Source organism: Momordica charantia, assembly GCF_013281855.1.
Source record: "Momordica charantia cultivar OHB3-1 chromosome 6 unlocalized genomic scaffold, Mcharantia_2.0 BLBB01000006.1, whole genome shotgun sequence".
Taxonomy (NCBI): Eukaryota; Viridiplantae; Streptophyta; class Magnoliopsida; order Cucurbitales; family Cucurbitaceae; genus Momordica; species Momordica charantia.
In genome coordinates, this window is record NW_028275164.1 from 28,376,947 (window position 1) to 28,397,947 (window position 21,001).

The 21,001-nt window shown below is 33.7% G+C and overlaps 3 protein-coding genes across 4 annotated transcripts; all 3 read left to right on the top strand.

Moving 5' to 3' along the window:
- Positions 1-623: 623 nt before the first annotated feature.
- Positions 624-5,663, top strand: RAP74 (transcription initiation factor IIF subunit alpha RAP74). Of its 2 annotated transcripts, XM_022303574.2 has the most exons (10): positions 624-880; positions 972-1,172; positions 1,319-1,477; positions 2,068-2,213; positions 2,422-2,795; positions 3,147-3,262; positions 4,153-4,287; positions 4,595-4,810; positions 4,935-5,135; positions 5,363-5,663. In XM_022303574.2, the coding sequence occupies exons 2-10, from the start codon at positions 1,002-1,004 to the stop codon at positions 5,459-5,461; spliced, it is 1,617 nt and encodes a 538-aa protein (XP_022159266.1). In that variant the 5' UTR covers positions 624-880; positions 972-1,001; the 3' UTR covers positions 5,462-5,663. The 2 variants fall into 2 exon arrangements, with proteins under 2 accessions (XP_022159266.1, XP_087982033.1); XM_088125907.1 differs by lacking the exon at positions 624-880 and having other exon boundaries at positions 986-1,207.
- A 1,719-nt stretch (positions 5,664-7,382) lies between these two features.
- LATE (C2H2-like zinc finger protein) lies at positions 7,383-8,463 on the top strand. The gene is made up of 2 exons (XM_022303997.2): positions 7,383-7,722; positions 7,819-8,463. Exon 2 carries the CDS (start codon positions 7,823-7,825, stop codon positions 8,375-8,377), a length of 555 nt encoding a protein of 184 aa, XP_022159689.2. The 5' UTR covers positions 7,383-7,722; positions 7,819-7,822; the 3' UTR covers positions 8,378-8,463.
- Positions 8,464-16,619: 8,156 nt separating this feature from the next.
- Positions 16,620-20,886, top strand: LOC111025969 (putative pectate lyase 8). The gene is made up of 7 exons (XM_022303912.2): positions 16,620-16,876; positions 17,054-17,107; positions 17,618-17,677; positions 19,081-19,723; positions 19,805-19,908; positions 20,028-20,166; positions 20,393-20,886. Exons 1-7 carry the CDS (start codon positions 16,794-16,796, stop codon positions 20,612-20,614), a joined length of 1,305 nt encoding a protein of 434 aa, XP_022159604.1. The 5' UTR covers positions 16,620-16,793; the 3' UTR covers positions 20,615-20,886.
- Positions 20,887-21,001: the final 115 nt, after the last annotated feature.

The following is a 21,001-nucleotide window of genomic DNA, read 5'->3' on the forward strand; positions in this document are numbered from 1 at the left end:
TAAAAAACAAAATACTTAATCTCTCATCATTGAATAAAGTCATCTTTTTTTTTCAACCTGCGTACTGTGCATTGTCTTCCTTGTTCAAGCCAAGATGGAGATGAGGTGTAAAGTTAGTGAGAAAATAGTTGGATGCTTTTAAATTTAGATGATTCTAGTTTTATTAAATTTAAAATATCCCGATAACTTAATTAAAAAACCTAGATTAACGAAATAGAAATATCCTAATACGATCGACATTTTATCAACATATCTTAAATTCATGAACATAAATGAAATCGACAACTTTTAAAGTGAACCACTATTTTACAAGTCATTTCAACCGATAGTTGATAGAAGAGTAAATTAAAACTAAATTTAAAATCTAGGAGAAAAAATAATTTTTTAAAATTTATTATTATTATTATTATTAGTATTTTAATACGTCATTGTATTTTAATTTAATTTAATTATATATTAATGAAATAAAATTAAAATTTTAAATATTATAGATATTTATATAGTATAGATATCGATAACCAACTTTAAAACTTTAGGTTTATTTTGTTATAATTCCTTTTTACTCGAGGAAAAGGATTGGAGTAAGAATAAATACAGAAAAAGTTAGAAAATTTGTTTCATAAGACAACAATTATTTACTTCGAAAAAGGGCTAAGGGTGCCTGCGGTCTCGAGACTCAGAATCATAGTATTATTTCCGGTTTCGGTCTGAAGAACTGCGATTTTTGCAATTCTCCTATCTCAGAAAGCTTACTCTCTTTCTTAGATCCTGTAACTACTGTCGATTGACGTGGATTCTGCACCAACTGGTCATAATTCTGCAAATTTACGGCCAGAGAAACTTGAAGTTTTCAATCTTGTTGGGGTTCTTCATCAATTGAGTGAGTTTTTGGCTGTTATTTGGGAACCCTAGATTTTTCAATTGGGATTCTTATGTGATTTGTGCTATTTTTCTTTTTGGCGGTTTTGTAGATTTTTGTGGCTAAATAAGGAGGTGGGAAAATGTCATTCGATCTGCTGCTGAAGCCGTCGTGCAGTGGATGCGGGTCCTCGACGGATTTGTATGGGAGCAATTGTAAGCACATGACTTTGTGCTTGACCTGCGGCAAAACTATGGCTGAGAATAAGGGCAAATGTTACGACTGTGGCGCTACTGTAACTCGCTTAATAAGAGTTCGTCTTCTACCTCGTCTTTATTAAGGAACATGGTGATTTCAATATGTTAAATTCGTACTCATGTGATTAGGATTTTTATTTACGACAGGTTTAAGAATTTTCATGTCTGTCTTCTCTTTCTGAGAGCGCTGATAATATTTTAGGAATACAATGTTCGAGCAAGTGCAAGTAGCGACAAGAACTACTTCATTGGTAGGTTCATGAGTGGGCTGCCAAACTTCTCGAGGAAGAGAAATGCTGAAAATAAATGGTCTCTTTACAAGGAAGGTCTTCAAGGACGCCAGCTTTCTGATGCCTTGCGGGTACTGAGTTAACTTCTATTTTGCATTCCTTTTAAAGTTTGTATTTGGATAATTAATTGTTTCGAGAGCTTGATTCCTTTAGAAGCTGTTTCTGTTGGGGGAAAATAGGAGCAAAAGAAATTGAGGCTATCCCCCGGCAAAATGAATTGGAAATACACCTTCTTCTTTAACAAGATTGGGAGTTGCAATATTACCTTGAAACAAAGGCTTAGGAAATTTATAGATTTGGAGTCTCGTGCACTTTTTTTGCCACTTCGTGAGCTTCTGCCTCATTGGAATACAGAAATACTTGCTATTTGTATTAGGCTGCACTTTGGTGTTTCATATGGCTTACATATGAGTTGGACGTGGACCATGTAATTGTGTGTTTTGTACTTCAATATTTATATATTGCTCTGTGTTGTTAATCATAATTCAGCTTTGACCATGGAGATGTATTTGGTTGATTTCTTGTTGTATTTATCTTTTTATTGTTTCTTACTTCAAGTTAGTTGTTTTGTGGCTTATTTCTCTTCTCTTCCTTTTTCCTTTTTAAATATTATTTGCAGTGTCCTACTTGACCCTGATTAATTATTACTCCATGAACATAGGAGAAATACAAGAATAGACCCTGGCTCTTGGAAGATGAAACGGGCCAATTTCAGTTCCAAGGACATCTTGAAGGTTCACAGTCAGCAACATATTACTTGCTTGTATTGCAAGGGAAGGAATTTACTGCCATTCCTGCTGGTTCTTGGTACGAGTGAACTTTGAGTCAGTTTGCTATGAATCGAGCTGCAGTCTTTTGTTGTTTGACTTAAGTTTTCTTCATACATGGTTATTACATTTTCAATTTTCGAATGATTCTATATTTTTTGTGAGACAATGGTTCTATTGGATCCAAACACGATGTAAAATTTCAAGTCAGCCATGGTGACAAGGGGATAACTAACCTCAATTTCCAGGTACAATTTCAACAAAGTGGCACAGTATAAGCAACTTACGTTGGAGGAGGCAGAAGAGAAAATGAAGAATCGAAAGAAAACAGCTGATGGATATGAAAGATGGATGATGAAAGCTGCAAGTAATGGTCCTGCTGCTTTTGGTGAAGTCGAGAAGTTTGATGACAAAGATGCTGTTGGTGCTAGTGGTCGGGGGCGCAGGAAAACTACTGGTGATGAGAATGAAGGTAATGCCTCAGATAGGGGAGAAGAAGATGAAGAAGAAGAGGCGGCAAGGAAGAACAGGTTGGGCCTCAATAAAAAGAGCGGCGATGATGATGATGAGGAAGGTCCTAGGGGAGGTGACCATGACATGGACGATGATGATATTGAGAAAGGTTATATTTCTTCAAATAAAAAGAAGACTTTTTCTAAAACTTTTATTTACTTATTTTAAGGTTAAGTGCTTTTATCATATCATCTCTACCTCTATGGAAGGTCATTTGCACCATTTGTTTGTTTATCAGATAGTAGGCCATCATATGGGAATTAATTGCATCAATCGTAGGGTTTTATGTTGTGGATGTAAATGGGTTAGCAAATTCTTTTGTTCTTATCCAAGAGATTCAAATTTTCACTATGCATTTTCTCATATTCAAACATGTGAAAATTTTCTTTTAATTTGCATGAAGAGCATTAAGTCCACTGCCAATATTCCTTTACGTTAATGTGACTGTCTAACCTTTTAGGAGATGATTGGGAGCACGAAGAAATTTTTACTGATGATGACGAAACTACTGCTCCTGATCGTGAAGAAAGGGAGGATTTGGCCCCCGAGGTTCCGGCACCTCCAGAAATCAAGCAGGTTGTCTAGCGCTTATTTGGAAAAAAAAAAAAGCTCTCACTGATACGTTATTTGTACAATTCTACATATTTCAACAGTTGAAGTAATTGTATATGTTTTACTCCAAAAGTGTTGAAAAAGGTGGTAAGAAATGAAGCTAATGCCGGATGGGGGACGGGAAACAGGAACGGAGGAGGGAAGACTTTTATTAGTGATCATAATTTTTGTTGGAAGTAGAGTCTACAACCATCATTCACATGCACATATGGGAGTGATTAGATGAAAACAGTATATTGGAGCATTTTCCATTGGGCGTTAATTTTTCATCTGCTGATATAAGTGCAAATGTAATTATGAAACCCGTCAGATGTTTGCTATCAAAAGAGTAACTTCAGGATTCTAGAATTCTTACCAACAGGATTTACAACCTGACCTTAAAATATGGAAAGTTAATTGATTAGGAAAAGGAAAAGAGCAAGATGTACAAGGATGAGAATATATTTTTGGCTTGGAAGTTACTTATTTACTGAATGGTGGTCATGGAAGTTCTCTATTATTATTTTATTCTTGGTCTTTCGTGGAATATGTGCTATGCTAGAGTCTTCAATTTTTATTATTCTTTAATTATACAATAGAACATTTCTGAAGACGTATGGGGTATGTTCTTCTCCAAGGACCTACGGGATGGCCAATTTGATTCTCAATGCGAAACATCGTCGACATTTTTGTGGTTTCACTTGGTAGTGGTGGAACTGGATCCCCCCAATATACACTTTCTCAATGTTTGATTTCCGTCGACCTTAAAAATAACCAAGAGTTCTGGTCTAACATGTTTTATTGTCTTAAACTTTTCCTGAATATATAAAGATACAGATGGTTTTTGTTCTGTAAATTCTTATCTCACTATGCAGGATGAAGACGACGAGGATGAAGAAAATGAAGGGGAGGGTGGTCTGAGCAAATCTGGAAAAGAGTTGAAGAAATTGCTTAGGCGTACTGGAGGTCTTAATGATTCAGATGGAGAGGATGACGACGACGATGACGATGTAAGCTCTTGTGATTCCTGTTAATAGTACTTAACAGCATGATCCAAACCTTTAAATAATGACCTACAAGCACTTTGTTGCCTGGAATCTGTGTGAATTGCGGTCAATAATTTGTCATGGTATCTTTATGCAGTTTGAAGAAGTGTTATTTGATTATGTGTTATGCTGCCCTTTCTCTGATAGGACTTTCGTTAGCGACAAAGAATACCTGATTGTATCAGTATTTATATATAATCCTCTGTTTATTGTGATACTGCCTGTATGTTTATGTAATTGTTAAGTGACTTTATACTTTTTATTTGTTCAGGTGGAGGAGGATATTGGTGGCACCCCAGTTGTGGCTTCGAAGCAGAAGGATACAGTTAAAGAAGAAGCTGCAGCCAGCAGTCCCTCAAAGCCTATACCTTCTGGATCTTCTAAGGGAACCCCGTCTTCTACGAAGGCATCCAAGGGGAAAAGAAAATTAAATGGCGACGATGTGAAACCATCTAATGTACCTCCGAAGAAAGTGAAAACCGAGACGGTATGCCATGTTTTACCATCATCTCATGGTTTAAGCTCCGAGAAATGTACTTTTTATTTGTAGTATAAGGATGAGCTGGCTAAGTCATTTTCCGTGGTAAACAAAGATCTCTTATGGTATTCAGGACTCGAAGTCTACAGACGAGGGTGTGTCTACATCTAAAAGTACGGCCTCGAAAGGTGCACCGGCATCAGTCAAAACAGAATCGGCATTGCCTTCTGGACCTGTTACTGAAGAAGAAATCAGGGCTGTTTTGCGGCAAAGGACTCCTGTGACTACACAGGATCTTGTTGCAAAATTCAAAGCAAGACTAAGGTCTCAAGAGGTATGTAGCGTCTTTACCGTATGTTTTACATAAACTGTTCTTTCTTTCGGTGGGTTATGTGTATGAAGACCAACTCTGCAAATCACAATGTCAATGAAACAAGTTACAGTTTCTGGTTGGGATGCTGTTTAAGACGGATGTTATATCGTTCATCTTCGGAATGAACGCTGAGAAATTTAACGGACCATGGAAATTTTCTGATGCCTTATTCATCCCATGATATGCAGGACAAGAATGCATTTGCAGAAATACTGAGGAGAATTTCAAGGATCCAAAAGACTAATGGAGGACCAAGTTATGTTGTGTTGAGAAAACCTGAAGACTAGAAGAAGATTTCAATTTATGCTTCTTTTTGATGCAGCTGGTTCATGATTCCCATCTGGTTGGTGGGTTACGGCCATCAAAATGTGTATTTATTTACTTTTTCGATACAAAGGATAAATTTGTGACCTTGAAAGAGGCATTCGCTGTTGGAATTTAAGTTGCAAGAGATTTGTCCACATTAATTAAGAAACGAAATATTCCACAGACCCTTTGTCATATTGGTTGTCATATTGATTTCCTCATTTTTTAGAACGTGTAAAACAATGGAAGTTATATAAAAAAAATGTCATTATCTTGGTGTTTTTGCTTTTTAAAAATTTCATTATTAAAGTTCATCAGAAGTTCTTGTTTTGGCGACGGTGAGGAGTTTCAGAAATCAAATGTGCAAGTTATTTTTGTTGTAACAACTTAAAAGGGCCCACAATAACTCTTGATTAGATATAGATGCTTTCATCAGGTTCAGATTTTCTATATTCCAATTTTAAATCAAAATAATGTTTCAAGAGTTTTTATCTAAATTCGTATTTCTCGATAAATGTGATTTGTCACACTTCCATACTAATAAAATAGGATAAATTACGATTTTATCATTGAGTATTTCATCCTACAAAATTGGATTTAAATGATTGGTTATTTTAATAGCTTCTTAACTTTTTATAGAAAGTTCATGAGATTAATAGGTACGTCTTTTTATAGTGTAGCGATTACAGGTGATATTTATCAATATTTACATAATTACATCTCAAAATTGATAATAAGAGGAGTAATTTATGTATCTTATAAATCTTGTTAGGTCTCTTGATTTTTTTGGTGTAGGATCTTCAACAATATTGAGACTTCAGAGATCTATTAGACATTTTTTAAAGTTCAAAGATGAATTGGACATAATATTGAAAGTTTACTTTAACCGATAAAATATCATACGGAGAAGCTTCTTTAACACACTTATAAATGGAAAAATTTATGGTACAACAAGAATATGGATATTCTTTTTCTTCATTGCACGACACATCAGCATCGTGTTAAATAGAATATGGGGTTCACCAACGTTAAAGATTTATTTTATAAAGATAAAATTATAGTGTGAATAAAGAAAGTATGATACTCCTGTAATTTATTTATTTTTTAATTACATCTCGCATTTAGTTAGGCTTTGACCAAGCAAAAGAAATCAGAATGAAAGTTTAGATAAGTACACATAGGACTCAAAGCCCAACATTACGTTATTGCTTTAATTGAATCAAGTATGGTTGCTTAATAATTGAAGTGTTCAAATTTTGGCGCGTGGCTGAGAGAATATAATATAATCTATTTGAGAGGGCACGTGTCCGACGACGATTGGAGAGACAGGGAAGAGAGTTATGCGATTGGAGGAGTGATATGGGAGAGGAGGTTCCCATCTGCATGCAAGGAATGGGAGAAAAGTGACAAAGTTGCAGCTGCACATTCACCACTGCCCCCCTTTTTACTCCCATAACCATTTTTAGATAACCACAACCCTCGTCACGAACCGAGCCTTGCTCGCTCTCGGACAATACTTTCCTACTGACTGAATGACACGACTCAGAGAGAGCGGTAAAAATATTTAGTGGTGAGTATGAGTTACTAAGGACTTCCTCTTAATTCGTCTTCTATGAGGAAAAAGTTAGAAGGTAAGATTTTGGAAGTTTCTGAGTCGGCCCTGACATCGGCCATCCGCATGCTCAGAAGACACACCACACCGATCAAGAGAGAGTGAGGCAAATGGGTTGATGTTAAGAAACAACTAAAAAGTAAAACAAACAACTTTTTTCTAAGTTGCAGACCAAGTTGAAAGTTGAAACCACTGACTAAACAAAACAAATCTGACTTACACTCCACTTTCTATCTCCAAAATTACATCTTTTTTGAACTGTGGAAGCCAAGTTTGGAACCAAAGGAGAGACAGAGAGGCAATGAATTATGTTGGGTACATAAAATCTGGATTGGGAAATGGAATCTCTGTCTCTGTCTCTGTCTCTCTCTTATCTCTTCTGTTCCCAAGCCCATGCATCCATCTTTGCCACCAAAGCACTTTTTTTTTATAATTATTATGCAAAAGGAGTAATAGAGTTTGCACATTTTCCAACTCTTTTTAGAATTTAGCTTCTCAACTCTTTTTTCTCTCTTTTTATCTCTTTTTTGTTCACCAAAAAAGTCAGCTTCCCATAACTCTCCTCTTGCTGCAGCCTTCTTATACAAACAACTCTCCACTTCCCATACTTGTTCTTCAATTTCTTGAAAGGTGGTTTTTTTTCCTTCTTCTGAGAAGTGGGAATTTTTTGTTTTTGATGGTAAACTTAACTTGGCCCCATTTTGGTTTTGGGTTTTTGGTTTGCAGGCATATGGAGGATGAGGAGAAGGTTTCACAAGTGGGAGAAAGCAGCAACTTTGAAATGGAACAAGAAGAAATCCCATCAAGAGTCTTCCCCTGTTTGTTCTGTTCAAGAAAGTTTCAAAGCTCTCAGGCCTTAGGAGGCCATCAAAATGCTCACAAGAAAGAGAGGACGGCGGCGAGGAAGGCGAAGCGGATTTCCGACTACGCCCCGACCAATTTCCCGTCACCGTCGCCACCGCCACCGCCACCACCGCCGCCGATCTTTGCAGCTAGTCATACAGGGCTGTGGCCACCTCCAATGTACATTGCTGCTGCTGCTGCTGCACATGCTTCCCATTATCATTGTTTCCCAAATAATCAGATGCTGTGTGATGGCTTGGGAGCTGCCATTGGAGCTGCTCCCAAGTTTGAGAACATGGTTTATTATGGTAGTAGATATCAACAATTTGGGGAAGATGAACAAAATGTGTTGAATTGGCAGAGAAGCATGAAGAAAAATGTTAGTAGGATAGATCATGATAAGGAAAAAGAGAAAAAACTTGATCTTTCTCTCCATCTATAGAAGCTTAATTACAAGGTCTCTTGTAGTTGTGGTAGATTGAGGTTTTTTTCTTTTTTTTTTTCTTCTTTTTCTGTATTGGGGTTGAATTTTACAAAGTTTTAAATCAATTTTGTTTTACAAAGTCTCTTGTTTGTCTGTATTTCTTAGTTTTGCAGATGCGGCGAATGAGGGGCTTCCTCCAAAATGCACTTTCCTCACTCACAGTCAATTATCAAAAGTTTCAATTCAAATGAACACAGGTGAGAATTAATTGACTCAAACCAAGAGGGTGTGAGTTCTGGTTTGAGTCCAATACTCCACCTGTTGTGTATTAAAAAAAAAGTATCAAATATTTCAGACCTCAAACACACATGCTGTTCCTATGTTTTAGCTTCCGTAGGTTAGCTGTTTGCCACTGTCACATCACAACCCAAAATTTAACTAACAAGTTATGTCGATGTTTTATTAATGATATTAACAACGAAACTAAATAGAAGTATTAAAGTTTTGAGATCTAAATAAAATTTATTAACGTTTAGGGATTGAATAGACACGATGTTGCGGCTTCGATAGCTACACCTATTACCTTCCTTAAAAATGAATGTTGAATCTTCCACTCTTGCAACAAAAGGCATAGTTTTAACACATTGAGATTTGACCAAACTTTTCTATTTTGTTATAACCTTTAAGCTTGAATCAAGAAAATGGGTTGGGTTCATTTGGGCCATTGAAGTGTATAGTTAAGAGGAAGCCCATCCACTTTCAATCTTTTGGGCTCTTTTCATTGAACTTATGGGCCATATTTATGGGCCTTTTTTTCTTTTTTTATTCATTTAAATTTAGGGAGATCCATATTTAACCATTTTTAATATCCATTGAAGGATGAGATTGCGATACTTCAACCAGTTGAGCTATGCTTAGATCGACAAATTATGCCCAAATTTGACACCATACATAATATGATATAAATTATTGTTAAATTTACATGTATAACCCCACCTATTTATACTCTTCAATCTAGTTGACCTTAAGTTATGCTAATGATACATAATATTGTCGATATGAGTATAGCTCATTTAGCTAAAATATTATTTATCTCGCTCGAAATTGAAAATTTGAATCATCCACTCTTTGTTAAACTAAAAAGAGTAGTTAATAGTTACATTCCTCTAAATCAAAGGTTCCAATTTCTACTTCATATTTGTAATGTTAATAACAAAATTATAAAAAAAGACATTATCATAAAAGAGTGCAAATAATTTGATGGAGTATAAATGCCTTAACCAATCGAAACAATATTCAAGTTTAGTATAAATTACAAAATTTATAATCATTATTATATTCCTTTTACCATGCTTGACTAATTTTTGAAACTTTAAGTCAACCACTGTTGCTAAGTTTTAAACCTAACCAAACTAATATTTGAAAATTGTAACAAAAGTCCTTTTTTTTTTTTTTAATTGTTCAATGGGAGAGACGTTTCTGGCTAAAAATTACGTACATTTTATGAGTTCAGAATAAAAGTATTAATTAATTAAACCCACAAATTTCGCAGAGTAGCCCGCAGCCAATCAGTTGACCAGAACTTTTTTTTTTCTTTCTTTCATTCACATTGTTAGTTAGTTTTTTTGTTTTATTAAAATTATGAATAAATAATTCCCCGTCGCTTTATTACTACTTTGACTCTAAAATTATAAATTTTAATTCAAATTTATGTAGTCTTCATACGCTGATAATTATAGTAACACCTCTACATTTCTTTCCTTCTTAATGTATTTTGAATTATTTTGTTTATAACCAATCATTCCCGTAATCTTTTAAGAGTTCAATATTAGAGACCATAATAAAATTGAAAAATTAATATTTTTTTTAAATATTATAATTCAAAAGGAGAGATTTTGAATATCTAATTAACCTATAGTAGAAATTACTAAGGCTAGCGAGAAAGTTATTAAAGTCTTACTATACTCAACTATAAAAATGATTCCATAGTCAGCGATTGTTGGAGTATGTGAAAAAAAGTAAGAAGATTTTGATGGTTATGAGCTCTCGAATGACCCCATATTGACCCCTCTATTTAGAATGTTAAAAATTTCACATTTTTCTTGACAAACAATTGTTATAGGGTTGTGATTATTCTATGAGATCAGTTGAGGTATGCATAAATCGAATAAAAAGACTTGTGAAAATATATCTAAAGAAAAAAACTTAACTTTTTTGGGTATTGTTCATTTATATCAAACGGTTAGTACAGTTATAACTAAACTATTTAAGACATATATCTCCGACTAAAAGATTGTGTATTCGAATATTCTAAAAAAACTTAATTCGAGGTCTACATCATCACTTAATTCATTATTTTATATGGTGGGTCCCACATTTCTTTCATCATCAATTGATGAAACAACTATTTGTGAAAAACAAATATAATAAGAAAAAAACATAACAATTTTCTAAATAGTTGCCGAGTTATATTTTCACTGATTTCTTTTATCTCAAAAATAAGGGAAAATAAAGACTCTTATTTGAAAACTAGCTCTCAACTCAAACCAGAAATAAGCAAAAATGAGATTTATTTATTTATATTTTGTATCAGTGATAGCAAATTGGAATTAATTTGGTTTAAGCATTTCTTGGGGTTATAAAGAGTAATAATTTCACGTATAGAATATGTGTAATCTTGTCTTTTAATTAAGACCCAATTAGATTAAAAACTTACCAATCACAATCCGCCATTAACCAAGTACATAGCTAGGCATTAAAATTAATAAAATTAATTATGCACGTATACTATATGGTTTAATTAAATAATTAATAATATAAAGTATGGATTTGCATGGCGGTCGGTCCATGTGAAAATTATTTGTAACAACAGTGAGATAAGGGCAGCAGATTCCTTCTCACATGGCTCTTAATTAGTGCTTTCTTCCATCCTTTCACGTATCAAGATTCTTATCATAAAAATATATTAACATTTAAATTTTATAATACATAGTATTTTTATCATTAATTTTGTATTTTATTTACCATTCCTTATCCTAAGGTGAACTATTATAATTTTTTCCTAGTGGATTGTCATATATCTTTAATCAAGGTGTGAAACTTCTTGATAAGAAATTTTTCTGGGGAAACACTAATTTTACATTTTTAATATTTATATATAAGCTTTCAATTATGAAATCCAAATGGGGCAAGTTGTGTTTTTTGCTTGGGTAAACTATTTTTTCAATTAATAAAAAAAGGAACACAAAGCGGGCTGGCTTCGATAAAACTTGCATGTAAAAAGAACATAGAAAGTTATTTTGGAAATGAGTATAGTTCAACGATAAATAACATCTACTTCTTTCTGTAAACTCAGAAGTTCAAATCTCAACGCTCCATATACATTGTATTTAAAAAACATAAATAGCCTTTCAGATAAATCTATGGATTGAAACATTGAATATATATAGAGTCTACGAAAGAATGTCAAATTCTAACTTTATTATAATTAAACATAATTAAATGTTTATAATGTTCAATGAACATTTATCTTAAAATAAAATTGGGGAATGTAGAGGTACAAAGTGGTGCTACAAGTAGGGGAGCCAATTATGGCCTTGATTATGGGGTGATATACATTGACTAAAGACAATAACTATTTTTTTTTTTAGTTGGACCTTTTGTGAACTTTGTCCCTTTCATTTCATTTGCCAATCTCCAAAAAGTCTTAGCAACTCATTAAATAACTTCAACTAATTCTTTAATTACCCTATTAAATTCCATATATTATATTTTATTTATAAAATTGTATCGTAAATTAACTCAACGAATTGAGATATTTATGTCCAACCAAAAGATTGCGAGTCCGGATTCTCCCACTTACATCATGTTGTACGAAAAAAATAAATATAGATAATGCATTTATACTAGGTAGTATGTGGAGGAGGGAAGAAATTCAAAATACAGGTATTTATCTTTCTAAATTAAATTGTCGTATAATTTATACACAACATTATTAATATGGATCATCTTATGAATAAATTAAACTAAAATTCTACATCTAGTGCTTAATCTTGAGGCAGTGTAATTATAAATTCATTTTAGTATAAGAATTTTCTTGATGGTGGAAGTTTGAGCCATGCTAATTCCTTTGGTCAATATTACTAATGGGATTTTAGGTAAATGCTGGTTTGGTATGAAATATTAGACTTTTCTTTGAATTTAACTTGTCAAAGTCAAATTCGAAAAGGGGATTCTTTTATTATTATTATTATTATTATTATTATTATTATTATTATCATCGTTTTGCTAACATTATTTCTTAAATTTTTTTTTCAATTAATATTTTCTTTAGTAGTTAAATAATTAAAATATGTTTAATTAAAAGGAGAAGGCCGCGAGAGTATAACTTGAAAAATAAAACTTTCTTAAACTTAGAAAATTAAATGTCTGGTGTGCGGGTTTTATTATAAAAAATTAAACTTTATTTATGAGTTGAACGACGAGCAATAAAAACAAATTTATATATATTATATAAGAAATAAAGTGAAAATTTTTACACTATTATTTTGGAGAGACAAATGAAGTTGACCCATGCATTATCTTAGAAAGATTGGAGACATCACATTTTGTTTGGCACTATATACATTGGATCCAATAATACATCTTGAATATCATATATATAGACAATGCTACCACACCCCTATTAATTTCCAACTTTCATTTTATTTTCATTTCACTTTATTTCTAATATTATAAAGAAATTTTGATTCAATTATTAGAGATCAAATTTGGGTATATGTTTATTTTTTTTTTCCATTTATATGACTAAAGATAAATAGTATAGACCAACTAAAATATTGGTATGACGATATATAAATGTCAAATAATTATGTCTCCATTTCTTAAATTTAATTATGAGGCAGGATTATTATAAATAGCAATGATAGTTTGTACGGTGTACATATATATCTATTAAAATAGAGAAACTCCAAAGAATAGAAAATTGCTTTTGGTATAAGTAATTGTCTTTGAATACTACCACGAACCTATAACGATTAACGAAAACGTATAGGTAAAGAGACTTTCGGTCCTACGTTAGTTATATTTATATAATTGTAAATTTGATGTCATATATATTACCGCACTTTTATTTTAGGTATTTATCGTAAATAGTTTTATATATCACGTGCCTTTAAAGAGTAATTATTTTTCTTTTAAAGAATTATGAACCGTGCATAATTTTTTTACTACTTATGACTTGAGATTGATAAAATGTTCGTCAAGTTAATTATCATTTCATGTTTGATTTTTAGTTGGTTTTACGAATTTAAAAGTCTGAAACTTATAGTATCTGTAATTGGGTTAAATCTTCTTATAAAAATCTTAGAATGTGATAAAAGAATCAATTTAAAAAGTTACGACACGTTTAGGGATGTTCCTCAAATTACAAATTTTTATTCATTTTCTTAGTTAATAGTTACGATACACTATTTTGAATACATTTAATATGAATTAAATTTTTTTCTATCATAGTAGTTATTGTGATGAAAGACTTACAAGAATTAGGGTTTGATAGTTTATTTGTGAAAATGTTTGGATGCCAGACCACACCTAAAATCGAGCTCTAATTGTGCTTACCAAATATTAACAATTAATATTTGTCTTTGAATTCTAACATTTTTTTAATATAGCAAATATGAGAGTGTGATGATTTGAAATCTCCAATTTTAAGAGAAACAAAAGATACTTTTACGCTGAACTATATTCATATTGATTTCTGAGTGTTAATTCATTGTTTTTTTTTTGTCCCGTAATAAAAGAGAGTCATTTTAAGAAATTAAAAAAATGAAAAGAATAAAATTAAAAATTTTAAAATAATAGAGAGAAATTTTATTATTCTCAAACTAATCTTATTCTATTAAAATATCTCTAAAAGAAAATAACAAAATTCGAGTAAAACGTGGCCGTGCTGGCAAAAGGAAAGCGGCGGGAAAAAAGACGGGGCCAGCGGAACCAACGTTTTCTGGGGCACGGCGTACGGATCCAGGCCTGAAAGCCCGCTGATTATACCCGACGAATCCGGGTATGGCCGTACCCGAATCCGAGACACCTGTCCGCGAAGGACCGCCAGCGCCAGATCTACGATACGGACAGTTCGGTGAACTTCACCAGAAATTCCGTTACTTTTCAACATCGGTCACGTGGACACGTGGCGCGTAAACATGGCGAGTGGTTGAGACTTTCCCAACTGTGCGCGTCCATTATTGGGCACTTCAGAATAAGAATTTAATACTATGACGTGGCAGAAGCGGTGGTCCCAGCGATGTGGTGGTCAAGCGCTTTAAAGTTGGCCGAGGTGTCAGAGACTGAGGGGGTAGGCCACGTGATTGACCGACAGATGTGACACGTAAGCAAGGTAAAAAACAGAACAACAGCTTAAAAGTTAGTTAACGACGGTTACTATGGGGATTCGCGAAGTTTTACTAAGATTAACTGAAGTTAGCGCGGTAAAATAACAGTAATAAAGATTTTTACCGCTATATCTATGACCATTTATATTGAATCTTTTTTTTTTTATTTTTTTTTGGGGATTTAAATCATTTTATCGTTTTATGGATTAGAAGTTTGAGTCCCCTTTGCCTAAAGAATAAAGAAAGTTGTAAGGCTAAAAAATAAATTAAAAATAAAGGACGATTCAAATCTATAGTTAATGACCAAAGAAATTGATTACTTGAGATTATTATACTTAAAAATGAATTCCACCCTTTACCAAAAAAAAAATATATATATATGATAATTACCACTAATTTTCATTAGGATAAATAGAAATATTAGTTGCATGTCAACTTATATTTGAAACTAATCAATAGTACAATGTGAGCATAATTAATTTGTAAATTACATCTAGTTTAAATTTCAATACTTAAAAAGAAAGAGAAATTATATTCAGTATGGACTTTTGGAAATGATTGTAAAATATTGAATGTATTTTTTTAATAAAGGATTAAGAATTGCATCTAATAAATAACTTATTATCAAAGAGAAATGACTTTTTATTGAGTAATTCAATATTTTATAACTTCATTTTCACCTTGTAATTAAGTTTTTTGATAGTCCTTTTTGTTTATATGAATTTTTGGTAGTCCTAAAAACATGTTTTAGTCTTTCAAATATGTCAATTTTTGACTAGCAACAAATACATATGCATAAATGCATTCAATTATAATGATTTATTTTATTTTATTAATACTGATTCAATTATTATATATATATATATTTAATCAACATCATAGAAAATTTTAATAAAATTTAATACATTGAGATTTATTACAAGCAACTAAATAATAACACATTAAAGAAATATACAGAAACATTATATTCATATTTGGGAACTATCTAAGTGCCGCAATTTTTATTTTCAAGTTTTTATGGGTTGTTTGATAACCCCTAGGTTTTCTCCAGTTCTATTTCTTATTTTTGAGGAAGAGAAACACCAATGCACGCACTTAACAACAATTTTTTTTTGTTCTTTAGACATTCTTAATGTTACTTGTTATTTAGAAAATTAACAAAAAATAATTAAATTTCAAAATAAATGTTTAAATACATTTTATTTAAACAATACAACATGGATTTGTAGGTTCAAATCTACACCCCTTATTAATGTTTTTTTTTAAAGAACAACATGGATTGTTACATCTTTGAATTTTAGATGATTTTTATATTAAGTCTCTCTCATTAATTTTCATTCATAAAAAAAAAAAAACTCAACATACTTATCAACCAAAATTTCTCTAAGGAACATGTTAAGATTTAGTTAACAATATTAACAGAACCAAGCAAAAGTATAATACAAATTACAAATCGGTAATAAATTTTATCCCTAAAATTAAATGGAGAATAGTTTCAATTTGATTAATCCTAAAATTTTAAATCACTATAACTATTTATTTATTATAGCAAATAGATAAAAAAGAAAAGAATAACTATACTTAGATGTTTATCCGTCAACGTTCATTTATGTTCTAATTACCACTAAAAATTCAAATTTGTTTGTATTTCTTTCTCGTATTTATCAAATATTTTACAGCAGTAAATAAAATATATATGCTGACGGATAAGTAATTTAAAGTGTAAGTATACATGATTTACTTTTAAAAATGGTTTCTTGAAGACGGGGAATACGTACTGAAACAGTTGGGCAAAGAGGAAGGAAAAAGAAAAGAAAAGAAAAAAAAAAGGATATAAGGAGGGCCTATAAAAGGAGATGCTCCACCGCAGTTTTGCTTCTCACTCCATCTCTTTCGTTTTTTTGCATTTCGCATTTAACAACCACTCGCATTTACTCCCTCTCTCTCACTCATACAAATTTACAGATCGAGAGAGAGATTAAGAGAAAGAACAGTGAACTTCTGTAATTTAATCTGCAGAAGAAAACTTCGGGAACCTAACAATGGCGGTTTCTCAGACGCGGTTTTCTGCCGCTTCTTCTTCATTGCTCTTGCTTCTTCTCAACATCGTCTTCATACGATTCAGGTAAATGCTTCATCAATATTCTCATTACTCATTACATCGTGTTAATTTCTCTGCGATTTTTGAGAAAAAAATGCCGTCGCGGTTCTTGAACCTCAGCCGGCTTCACCGACGACGATGATCTGTATTCTCATTTTCCTCTCTCCACATTATTGATTCAATGTTTTTTTTTTGTTTTAGGTTTGTCGGAGCTGACGGATCGCAGAGCTTCAATTCTTCATCAATGGCGGACCGGTCAGTATCACAACTTGGCCTTCTCTCTCTCTCTGTTTTTTTTGGTAGCTAATGTGGGCCGTTCCCCTGGCCGGGCGCGTAATCCAGACCGTCAGATAGATAATCCGGTGGATTTAAAGAGAGAACCATTTTTGAGATCAGATCTGGAAAATCTGGGCCGTACCGGCATCAGTAAAACAAAAAAGAGTCGCACTCTGAATTAATTACTTTCTTTGACTCTACATTTGACCAATTTGCCCTCCGATATTGCGTTTCAACTCTTGCCTATTTTTGGACCTTTTGGTCAAAGGGCTATTTTCACTTCCACGTGTATTTGTTTCACTTCCCTGGGATAAAATTCAAAAGCTGAAAAATACCGAAATAATAAAAACATATGAAAACAGCCTTCCACCGGCCAAGAGTTCCTTTTCTTTCTCTTTGTTCTCTTTTTTTTTTTAGTTACGATATTTTAATTATGTAATTAAATGTTCTAATTTATCTAATGAATCTTTTTTAATTGAAAAATTTCAGGTACATTAAGAATCAGCACGCCGTTGATAATCCAGAGGAAATTGCATCTATGGTTGATTTGTAAGATCCCTCTCCCTCTCTTTCTCATATTTATGACTCTAAGTGAAAGAATTAAAGAAAAAAGATTTTGCTTTTTGCGTAGCATGTGCCATTTTACTCCAAATATGTTAAAGTTTTTAATAGATATTTGAATGAGAAAACACTTCCAATAGACGTTTCTTTCCGTCGTAATAAATACTAAATAGATTTAATATAGGCGACAGAATTTAATGAAAAATACATTTAAAATTTAAAATTATTTATTATTGAACTTCTTTAAAGCTGAGTATTGGTTTCATTGGCTACCACCATTATTATGGATCATATTAGTGTTAATTTTGTTTATTTTATTATTAAAATATATGATTTGGAGGGACCAACCACCACGTTGTTTGCTGCTGCAAACTTCAATCTCTTTCACACAAGCCCATGTGGCGAGATCCACCCGTCACGCTCATAATTTAATTCTTGTCTCTTCCCTTATCCAAACTATGGAAATACATATATAAATGTTGTTAAGAAAACAAAAAAGGCAAAAAAAAAAAAAGCCAGATTTTGGATTCCCCTAATCTCTTTGTAAAGATATGTATCATATCTAGATTGCCCAAAAGCATCTCATTATTTCAATCCCCAAAAAGGTTCTTTGTTTGTTGCCAATCCCCTCTCTCACTCTCTCTGCGTCATTTTCAGCAAAAAAAAAACTTTTAGAACAAATACTACACTTCAATCCCATAAAAATTGGATCAAATTTAATGCCCTTTAGGCGTCGTAGCACGATTACTCAATATGACCACCATAATTAGCCTCTTTTCTAATTTTTGGTTACATGGTAAGAATTTTTGTTAAGTATCTTTAACAATGATTAAATTTATCATAATTCATCGATTCAAACTTTTGGGTTAATGGAGCATTTAACCATTCACTTCTAAAGTTTATTGCTTTGGAATCGAATGCAAATGCATTGCGTGAGTTCCCCACTTGACATTTATTCGAGATCACCATAGTTAAGAGGAGGGAGAATGGCATATAAATGTTTATGTCTTTTGCCTTTCAAAATTATCAGCCGCTAGCTAACCATATTCTCAGATCTGGTTTCGCACAAGAAAAATCTCGTTTTTCTTTTTTCTTTTCTGTTGAATTTATTGAGCAGATGAGGCAGGCCGTAGGCGGCAGCTGCCTAGCATGTAAAACTATACCAATCAATAAATGAAACCACCTTTTCATTTAAAGACACCCCCACCGACACATCAAATTTTAGTCCAATAAAGCAAAAGAACGAATTTTCTGTGTGTTTGTAGCATTAAATTTCCCCACCGAATTTTAAAAACTAAACCAATTCTCCGTATGATCCGTATCCCACATAATCATTGAATGCGAGAAACCAAAATTTACGCCTAATCTCCTTAGTGTTGGAATCTTCTCAGGAGCATTCGAAACAGCACAGAGAGGAGGAATTTGGGATTCTTCTCTTGTGGAACAGGGAACCCAATTGATGATTGTTGGCGCTGCGACCCCCGTTGGCAGCTGCGCCGTAAGCACCTTGCAGACTGCGGCATTGGGTTCGGGAGAAACGCAGTCGGCGGCCGCGATGGGCGATACTACGTCGTTTCGGATCCCGGCGACGACGACCCTGTCAACCCCAGACCCGGCACCCTCCGCCACGCTGTGATTCAGGACAGGCCTCTGTGGATTGTGTTCAAGAGGGACATGGTGATCACTCTGAAGCAAGAACTGATCATGAACAGCTTCAAGACAATCGATGCCCGTGGCGCCAATGTCCACATTGCTTATGGGGCTTGCATTACCATCCAGTTCATCACCAATGTCATCATTCACGGTCTTCATATTCACGACTGCAAGCCCACGGGGAACGCCATGGTGCGGAGCTCCCCGAGCCATTATGGGTGGAGGACAATGGCCGACGGTGATGGAATTTCCATTTTTGGATCCAGCCACATTTGGATCGACCATAATTCTCTCTCTACCTGCGCTGATGGGCTCATTGATGCTGTGATGGGATCCACTGCCATTACAATTTCAAACAACTACTTCACCCACCACAATGAGGTAACTTACTTTATTCAATGACTCAGAGCGTTTTGGTTTCAAATGAGAAAATTGGTCTGAGAATTCCCCTTTTTTTGATAGGTGATGCTGCTGGGTCACAGTGACTCTTATGTTAGAGACAAGCAAATGCAGGTGACCATTGCTTATAACCATTTTGGTGAAGGTCTTATTCAGAGAATGCCAAGGTAGTGTAATGTAACACAATTTGTTTATTTTCAAATTCCTGTGTGCGTGTGTCATAATTGATTCTGTGTAGCCAAAGCCTGAAAATTAAGAGGTGGGACCCTATAATTTAATGTTGCAGGTGTAGACATGGGTATTTCCATGTAGTAAACAATGACTACACTCATTGGGTAATGTATGCCATTGGTGGAAGTGCTGATCCAACCATTAATAGCCAGGGCAACAGATATCTTGCCCCTGTCAACCCTTTTGCCAAAGAGGTATCTTCCCTCTCTCTCTCAATCTCGCAATTTTAATCATGTTTCAAATAGTAAGGAAATACTGATTAATCAATAGGATGATTAAGCATCAAGGCAGAGCTAGAAATTTTCTTAAGCATGGGAAAAATTATATATTTATGTACTTCATGACGAGCTAAGAGGGGGCAACTTGGCTCCACCTTTAGTTGAACAATGGCTGATTAATTCTAATGGTTAATGCGGGAAGGTCACGAAGCGGGTCGACACATCTAACGGCGTGTGGAAGCAGTGGAATTGGAGATCAGAGGGAGATCTTATGCTAAATGGAGCCTATTTCACCCCATCAGGAGCTGGTGCAGCAGCCAGTTATGCCAGAGCCTCAAGCTTAGGAGCCAAATCCTCTTCTTTGGTCGCCTCCATTACTTCTGGCGCAGGTGCCCTTTCTTGTCGCAGGGGATACCGCTGTTAATTTCAAGCCACAGTTAAACAAAATATAAGAAAAAAGGAAAAAAAAGGAATGAAGAAGAAACTCTAAAGATTTAAAAGGAAGAAAAATGCAATTTACTCATCTTTTTCTTCCCTATTATTGTTACAATTATAGCATTATCCCAACGAGTTCGAGCCATCCATTCTGTTTACAACCCACCTTTGTACTTGTCCCAATCAAGAATTGGAAACTGTACATTTTTCTTCGGTTACATATCAATGGCAAATGTTGTAATATCCATATCATTATCTTCCTCTCATTGGTCTTGAATATTTGACAACATTACTTAGAAAGTCAGCTTATAGAAATAGGGAAGGTTATGATGGATGTAAAGTAACGTGACAGAGTTGTCCTCAATCCACATCAAGA

Excerpts from the sequence above, each read along its gene's own strand:
- RAP74 (XM_022303574.2), top strand. The coding sequence starts at position 1,002 with ATGTCATTCGATCTGCTGCTGAAGCCGTCGTGCAGTGGATGCGGGTCC. Across the intron at positions 1,173-1,318 it reads CTGTAACTCGCTTAATAAGA|GAATACAATGTTCGAGCAAG; the intron begins GTTCGTCTTCTA and ends ATAATATTTTAG. Across the intron at positions 2,796-3,146 it reads CGATGATGATATTGAGAAAG|GAGATGATTGGGAGCACGAA; the intron begins GTTATATTTCTT and ends CTAACCTTTTAG.
- LATE (XM_022303997.2), top strand. The coding sequence starts at position 7,823 with ATGGAGGATGAGGAGAAGGTTTCACAAGTGGGAGAAAGCAGCAACTTT.
- LOC111025969 (XM_022303912.2), top strand. The coding sequence starts at position 16,794 with ATGGCGGTTTCTCAGACGCGGTTTTCTGCCGCTTCTTCTTCATTGCTC. Across the intron at positions 16,877-17,053 it reads ATCGTCTTCATACGATTCAG|GTTTGTCGGAGCTGACGGAT; the intron begins GTAAATGCTTCA and ends TTTTTGTTTTAG. Across the intron at positions 19,909-20,027 it reads CTTATTCAGAGAATGCCAAG|GTGTAGACATGGGTATTTCC; the intron begins GTAGTGTAATGT and ends TTAATGTTGCAG.